The sequence below is a fragment of the Strigops habroptila genome, chromosome 16 (genome assembly GCF_004027225.2).
Source record: "Strigops habroptila isolate Jane chromosome 16, bStrHab1.2.pri, whole genome shotgun sequence".
Taxonomy (NCBI): domain Eukaryota; kingdom Metazoa; phylum Chordata; class Aves; order Psittaciformes; family Psittacidae; genus Strigops; species Strigops habroptila.
The window spans coordinates 5202368-5210407 of record NC_044292.2 but is presented as its reverse complement, the minus strand read 5'-3'; the positions used below and the strand labels follow the sequence as shown (position 1 = coordinate 5210407).

The following is an 8040-nucleotide window of genomic DNA, read 5'->3' as shown; positions in this document are numbered from 1 at the left end:
CCATCACCGGCTCAGGTTGTGGTACAGGTAGGATGCAGCTTTGTGATGTCTCTGCTTCTTCTCCTCCTGCTGGATGCCCCATGCCGGTTTTGGGCTCTGTTGCATCTCCCTCCCCAGCGCCATGGGTATGGAAGAGGCTGCCCTGGCTTGCAGCAGTGTCCTTGTTTGGGCTGTGTTTCATGCCACCTTCATGCATGATGCTGTGGCATCAGGAATGCTCTAGAGTGTAAATCCCCTGCTTTTTTAAAGGGTTGTAGGTGTAAGGAGTAGGAAAGAGGTATGGGAAGCGCAGTGGTGCTGTGGAGAGAATCCCAACCCCTCCGTGCTGCTGTGCTCGGGAGCAGAGGCAGACCTGAGGGGGGTAGCAGTGGTCTCTCTCAGTGCTGGCTGGGCTGTGGTCCAGCACAGTGATGCTTGTCCTGTTGATTCTGTTCTTGCCTCCCACTAATTTCAGTTGGAAACGAGTGAGGATGAGGGAATGCAGATGCAGGGAAGCAGGGCAGGAATCTGGGGGGAAAGGGTTGCTGGTGCTGGTGCCCCCTCCTCATGCCCTGATCTCTTTGTCCCTATCCCCTTGTTTCCTGCTGCAGGCATGGATGACTTCGAGTACAGCATCCAGCTGAACGACAGGGACTGGGCTGAGTTCTTCTTGGCGGTGGAGGAGTGCAACCTGGCACCGGCCTCGCTGGCCACAGCAGAGGAGCAGAGTCTCAGTGACATTGAACAAGGGGACGGCGTGCCGGGCAGCACAGACGGGCCGATCGCAGCAAGGGTGGGCAGCAGGCCAGGGCCTGGCACAGGCAGCTCTGCCCCACGTGGGGTGACCGGAGACACCTCTCCTCGCTGGCCGGCTGGCGGGCCGGAGCTCCTGTCAGGCAGCGAGGACGAAGTGGACCTGGGCTCGGTTGGCAGGTTTCTGTGTGCGAGCGACCAGCCCGGCTGCCCTTCATCTGCTCCAATGCCCAGTGTGCAGGGCAGGCAGCCCCCCTGCCCTCCCGCAGGCACCGCTGCCAGCCCGGCTGGTGGCACAGCAGAGAGCAGCGCAGGGCAGGACACAGCATGTGAAGCAGCAGCACCGCAGTTGGAGAAAGGAGCAGCCAGCGCTAGCCCGGCCATGGAGCGACCCAGCAATCCAGCTGGAAGAAGCGAACACGGAGGGGATGCAGGCGGGGCTCTGGTGCAGGGCAGCTCGCCGGCAGTGCCTGCTTCCCCAGGGAGATCCACGAGGAAGGGTCTTAGCAGCGCTTCCCGCTTGGAACCAGGACCACGGGGACCCCCACGTGAACCCCCCCTGAGTCCAGCCCTGGAGACAGCACCCAAAGCACCCGTGTGCCCGGCGCGGGAGGAGACAAGCGGGGACAGAGCCGGCAGCGAGCGCTGCTCCCCGGCTGGCTCCCCGGAGGTCGTGAGGCCCAAGGTGCCAGGGCAGGCGAGGAAGAGCCGCCGGCAGCGTGGAGCCAGTGCCACCGAGGCAGCCCCGGGGGACAAGGAGCCGGTGGGCGCTGCGGGACAGGGGACTGTGGTGCCCATGAAGGCACCTTTAAGCTCGCCACTGTCCTCACGGAAGAGCAAAGGGAAGGAGAAAACAGCCAAGCCAGCCCCTGTGAGGTTGGGGAGTGAGGAGGCAGCAGAGAACAAGTGGCCAGTGCCCAGCCCTGGTGTGGATGAGGGTGATCTGGCTGCAAGCATATCCCCAAAGCAGAAGGTGAAAGAGAAGGCAGTCAAGCTGGCCCCTGTGAGGTTAGGGAGTGAGGAAGCAGCAGAGAACAAGAGGCCAGTGCCCAGCCCTGGTTTGGATGAGGGTGATCTGGCTGCGAGCATATCCCCAAAGCAGAAGGTGAAGGAGAAGGCAGTCAAGCCGGCCCCTGTGAGGCTGGGGTGTGAGGAAGCAGCAGAGAACAAGCAGCCAATACCCAGCCCTGGTGTGGATGAGGGTGGTGTGGCTGTGAGCACTCCCTTGAAGCAGGAGGTGAAGGAACCAGCAGCTAAGCCAGCTCCTGTGAGGCTGGGGAGTGAGGAAGCAGCAGGGAGCAAGCAGCCGGTGCCCAGCCCTGGTGTGGATGAGGGTGATCTGGCTGTGGGCATATCCTCAAAGCAGAAGGTGAAGGAACCAGCAGCCGAGACGGCCCCTGTGAGGTTGGGCAGTGAGGAGGCAGTGGGGAGCAAGTGGCCAGTGCTCAGCCCTGGTTTGGATGAGGGTGGTCCAGCCGTGAGCACTGCCCCAAAGCAGAAGGTGAAGGAGCCGGTGGCACAGCCCCTGGGGAAGGCGAAAGCCACCAAGCAACCAAAGCCAGGGCAGGCTGGTGGTTTGGGTGTACGTGACACTGTGATCCCAGATGGTGCTGGAAATGCCAGCAAAGCCACAGCTCCTTCAGGAGGGGCATGCCAGGAGAAGCCTCTCCGTCCCAAGAGTGTGGTGGTTTTTGGAGGAGATGCTGCAGACAGAACTCATGAAGAGCCTGCAGCTGAGGTCCCCAGGGAGCTGGGCCCTCCTTGCTTTGAAGCCAGGACCTTTGCAGGAACAGACACCCTGGACGTGACTTGGCCTGAAATGTATGACTATTTGTTCTGTGACTCCCAAGGGGAAGAAGAAGGAACATGGAACTCAGTGGAGGAGGCAAAAACACTGGAAAGGGATATGTCCTTGCCCGAACTGTATGAGCATTTTTTCAATGAACCAGAAGGAAAGAGGAAAAAACTCAAGAGTAAAGACAGGAGACGAAAGAAATTCAGCAGCTTGGACCACACTGAGCTGCAAAATGAGGATCCTGATTTGGCTCCGGTCAAAGACTCCGTGGTTATCTCAGTCCCTGAGGTGTATGAACACTTCTTTGCAGATGGGTCTCGCAACAGGGCAGGCTGGAGAGGGATTTTCTCAATCACTCCCACCTCTGAGGTGAAGAAAGCTGTGGGGGCTCTGAAGACCCTCCTGCAAAGGCATCTCGTCAGAGGCCAAGTCCCAGCGCCCCAGGCTCTCGTGCGGAGAGGATCCGGAGAGAATCTCCCCCTCGTCCCGCTGCGTCCGCTGGGAAGAGGCGAGGCGCAGTCAGACTTGGACATGGCCCTTGCACTGAGAGGTAAAATGCTGTTACCCCCTGCCCAACAGCCCCTAGAGATGTGCCTCTGCTCTGTGTGGTCCCCTCCCCAGCTCCCAGCCCTGCCTTGCTGCAGCCATCTCCACTCCAGCCACAGTGGCACTGAGGCTACTGTACAGATGGGAGCATTTTGGTGTGCTGGTGTGGCTGGTCTGAAATCACACTCCTGGTATGTTAACCTTGGCACGTAGCAGCCCTGGGCTTTAGCAGGGGAAGCATGGCTAAAGCCACCAACATCATAGAATGGTTTGGGTTGAAGGGACCTTAAAGCTCATCCAGTTCCAACCCCCTGCCACGGGCAGGGACACCTTCCACTAGAGCAGGTTGCTCCAAGCCCCTGTGTCCAACCTGGCCTTGAACACTGCCAGGGATGGGGCAGCCACAGCTTCTCTGGGCACCCTGTGCCAGCGCCTCAGCACCCTCACAGGGAAGAGCTTCTGCCTCAGAGCTCATCTCAATCTCCCCTCTGGCAGGTTAAAGCCATTCCCCCTTGGCCTGTCACTACATGTCCATGTTGAAAATCCCTCTCCAGGTTTCTTGTAGCCCCCTTTAGGCACTGGAAACCATGTAGGTTACCAGGTACCATGTATAGGTATCATGACATGCTGTGTCACATTGTCTCTCTCTTGTGATGCTCATGCTGTCCCTATGCGAAGCACGTGCTACAGTGCTGGCTCCCAGTGCTGCAGGAGGCATGGACAGGGAATCTGGGAATATTCTGTGCATAACTCACTTTGTTCCCCACTAACTCCAGTCCTGGGGCAGAGGTGGTCACGACAGAACGCATGCATGCAACAGCCTGAAACTCAGCCTGACCTGAAGTCCGTGTTCTAGCTGATTCACTTGTGCCCCTGAATGGATATAATTTACTGTGGATCTGATCTATATTTTTACACTCTGGCCAAGGAAAACTTACTGAAGCATTTAGCTGCATTAAACATGCTCGGTTTTATTGCAAGGTCAGGTAGAGATGGGAATCCCCCACCCTCCAACTGCCTGCAGAACCACATAGCTGTGTTTCTGATGAGGGAATGGGAGGCAGAGCAGCAAAATCCTTCTGTACCAAAGAACTCATGCCCCTGAGATAAGGCAGTGGCTGCTGAGCTGCTCTCCTGTTGAGGTTGCTAATGGAGCTAATATTGGTGGGGGAAATGGTGTGCACAGAGTGGAACGTGTCCAAGGCTTCCAGCTGAAAAGGTGATGGGGACTATAAAACACATGCTAGTTTGAAAAACACCCTCCAGAGACCTCAGAGGTTACCTGAACATTGCCTGTTATGGGAGGCAAGTAAGAGAAACAAGGTAAAGGGAGAACAATTCTGACCCACTACCACAGCATATTTGTCGTAAAGCTTATATGATGCTTAGAGCCACAGTGCCTTATAGGTAATATTAAAACTAAACAATGAATGAGTCATCCCAAAGGGTGTCTCAAAATAGAGCTTCCAGTATGTTTGCACAGAGGAAAACGCCTTTGCCATGATCGTAGCTAATTAATAAGCCAGTTTTAATTAAAAACCTGATCAGATAAACATAGCAAAAGAACCCCTATGTCTCCTGCATTGTTGTGCCAGGCTGGAACTCCTGCAGAGAAAGACATGCAAAGCACTCAGGGCTATCTCCTTCTGCAGAGAGATGCTGAGCACTGCTGCTTCTTGGTGGCATCTGTGGTGTTGTCTTGGGACATGGATGGGGACCTTGCCAAGAAGGACCCCAGTGCATTGGCAGCCACCCCAGAGACTGTGTTCTCCTAAATCCAGACCCACTTCCAGGCTGGGAAGATACGCAGGGAGGTGGTGGTGCAGTCAGAGGTCCTGGAGGCAGTGCATCCTCTGGCTGTGCCTCTCAGGCCCATGGGCAACACTAACAAGTATTTGCCTTGGGTTCTTAAAACTGAGAGGGGTGGAAAACATGCCCCTCTCCTTAGGAAATATACCCGAGTCCTAAACAGACATGTTTGACTTGACCAATGGTGAGAAATGGGTCTTCTGGGAGGGAAAATGTGTGACAAAGATGTATTTCTGGGTGAGTACAAGGGACTCACTGCCCCAGAGGGACCAGAGCCTGCTGTGGCAGAGGAGGTGGTGTGAAACCCCAAACGTCCTGCTCTTCTCCTCACAGGGAGCCCCGTGGTTCCGCTGGCGCTGACCCACAAAGACATGTGCCTCGTCTTCTGTGCCTTTGCATCCTGGGCAGTGAAGACCTCCGACCTGCAGGCTCCGGATGCCTGGAAAACCAGTACGTGTGGTGTCCACCCTGGAGGGAGAGGGGTGGGAAGGACCTTGTGGAAGACATGGCAGTGAGAAAGGCAGGGATACTAACACACCTAACACTGCCTGTGGGAAAACGCAGTCATTTTCCTGCTTTTCCAAAGCATCCTGTTAGTTTCTAATACCTTTTATTTCCCATGGAAATGGCAGTCCTGATTCATAGAACCACTTCTCTGGGCACCCTGTGCCAGCGCCAACAGGGGAGAACTTCTGCCTAAGATCTCATCTCAATCTCCCCACTGTCATTTTACTTATTCCCATTGTTCTTTCCCCACAAAAAGCAGCTGCTGGCTTGAGCTTAACTCTAGGACAAGTCTGTGTTCCTAGCTTTAGCCCTGCTCCATCCAGCCTCTGACAGAGACCAGTTCCAGTGTATCAGGGCAAGAGAGGCTTCTTTAGGATCTGTGCTGGCTAGAAGCTCAATCAGGACCTTGAGTATGCAGGTTTAGGTTCCTCCATCTCAGCTGGAACAAATGCACATGTTACTCTGAAGTGCTGTAAATGTATAATCTTTTCTCTAAATACAGCTTAGCTGAAGTGTTATCCTGGTGCACTGAGTCCTGCAGGAGCTTTGTCAGTTCCTCTCCTCTCCAACCACAGCATTTGAATAACTGGTGGGGACAGAGGGAGCTGAGCTGTGGCCCAAGGGGTGAGGGTCACTGGATGGGACAGTGAGCACAGCAACCCTGCCCTGATGCTAGGTCCAGCTTGGAGCTCCAGAGAGCCCCTACCATGGGGTCCTATGCTGGGATCAGGGCTTCCTGCTGCTTGTCCGGGGCAGGAATGTTCCCCACTAAGGTCACACAGGAAGCTGACACCCTGAGCTGAGAATAGCTTATTAGCTAAGGTTGCTCAGTGCAATCATCACAAGGAGTTTTTGGCCTGCTCCTCCTTGCCTTCTTAGTATTAGACGGTAGATGTGGCCTCAGAGAAGGTGCGAAAAATGGGATATGGGCCTCGTGCCCTTGGGATTGCATAACCCAGCGTGCAGTGAGCACCCCGGCAAGGAGGTGACGTGCTGGCTTACACTTCTCTTGTGACATTTTGGGTTCTAACAGGTTGAATTTGCCTGTTCCATGTCCCAAAAATCAAAATCAAGTCTGAATTTAAACCAGGAAGTCCAAACAGAAGTAGAAAATTGAGGGATTACCCTGAATCCCTGGTGAGATTTCCGACTTATCTGAGATAAGACCCATTAGATCTCCACATGAACCTGTATATATATCTAACCAACATTCACCTCTACCACACACATGAAGTCTATGTTGTGTTTCCCTTAAAAACAGCAGTTTCTTGTGAAATGGTGGTGTGATCCGTGTGCCCAAACAACAGGATTAGATGCTGTTGGCCAGGCTATGGGCAGCCCAGGACTGAACGCACTGGGAACAGGTACAATGTGGTGGGGAGCAAAAGCAAAGGCAGAAGGGGACTGTAGGTGCTACAGACCAGAGTGAGCCACATCACTTGTGATCTTCAAGGTTGGAAAAAGATCTTCAGGTTTGGAAGAAGCACCCAGCCTCACTCTGGAAATGTATTGGGCTCTTTTCCAGTGTTCCTGGCAACTTTTGGCACCCTTTCTGCCATCCGCTACTTCCGAAGGCAGGTCAGAGAAGGACGTCCCCGGACCTAGTCTCAGCGCACACCAGCGATGCTTCCCGAGGACAGGCGAGGATGTTTGGAGGCAGAAGCTGGGGACTTTGTTCTTGGACAAGTGTGAAAAGCCTGGATCCCAGCACCAAGACTTCTCTGGACCCATCCCTAAAGGGGACAGGATGTTAGAGGAAGCAGGATCCTTCCGGTGACAGTCACTTACAATATGGTAGGCAGTTTGTACCTGTATTGGACAGAAGAGGAGCCTGGTGTGGGCTCGCTCTGGTGTTTCTTTGCACACTTCTTGCATACTTGTGCTATCTCCTAGGAGTAGTCACAGTGTCTGTTCCAGGGCGCTGCTTGTCCGTCCTCCCTGCTGAAGTCACCTGGTGGCAAAGGAAGGCACCAAGGTGGTGGAAGGGGAGAAAGTAAAAGAAACCAGGAAAGTGCTTTGTTCCTATGAAAGAGCTGGGTTACCTGTGAAGGAGGAGAGGAGAGAGCTTTGGGGAAGAGCTGCCTCTGTCCAAACATGGTGCTTTGCTAAGCGTGTGCTGGATGTGTGCGGGTAGCTGGGAAGCAGCTAAAGGGGATTGGAGAGGCCGCTCACTTGGCAAGGACCAGGTCTCCCATGACCGGTTTGGCTCAGGGCACGAGGACTCATCCTCTTGGATTTCACTCAAAGAAGTCATGCTCAGTCTAACAGTTCAGGGGACTGAGATAGGGTTTCTGTTGCATGTGGCCCTGCAGAGCCAGAGCCATGGATGTGGTGTTTGTCCCTGGGGGTGAGGAGCACTCGCTGCAAGGACACATCTCCCTGCTGTAAGCAGAGGACGGGCAGCCAGAGCCAGGGCAAGGGGGGCTGAGAAGGGCTCTATAAGAGCTCTGCAGGATGGAAAGGGGCTGCAGGGGCAGCAGGGAAAGGGGCTGAGCTCAGGGAAGCCTCTGGAAAGAGCCTTCTTAAGGACAGGAGCATGTTGGAGAGGAGGAAAAGGTATGTGCGTATGTTTGGCTCTGACAAACACCAGATGAAGGGTCTAGATACATGACTTGGTCCCTCCACTGCCTCCCATCCTAAAGTTGGCTGGG

The 8040-nt window shown here is 54.7% G+C and overlaps 1 protein-coding gene across 1 annotated transcript; it reads left to right on the top strand.

The window, feature by feature from the left end:
* The first annotated feature begins 592 nt into the window (after positions 1-592).
* Positions 593-7177, top strand: PERM1 (PPARGC1 and ESRR induced regulator, muscle 1). Its single transcript, XM_030507734.1, has 4 exons — positions 593-1705; positions 2234-3077; positions 5216-5332; positions 6915-7177. The coding sequence occupies exons 1-4, from the start codon at positions 593-595 to the stop codon at positions 6992-6994; spliced, it is 2154 nt and encodes a 717-aa protein (XP_030363594.1). The 3' UTR covers positions 6995-7177.
* Positions 7178-8040: the final 863 nt, after the last annotated feature.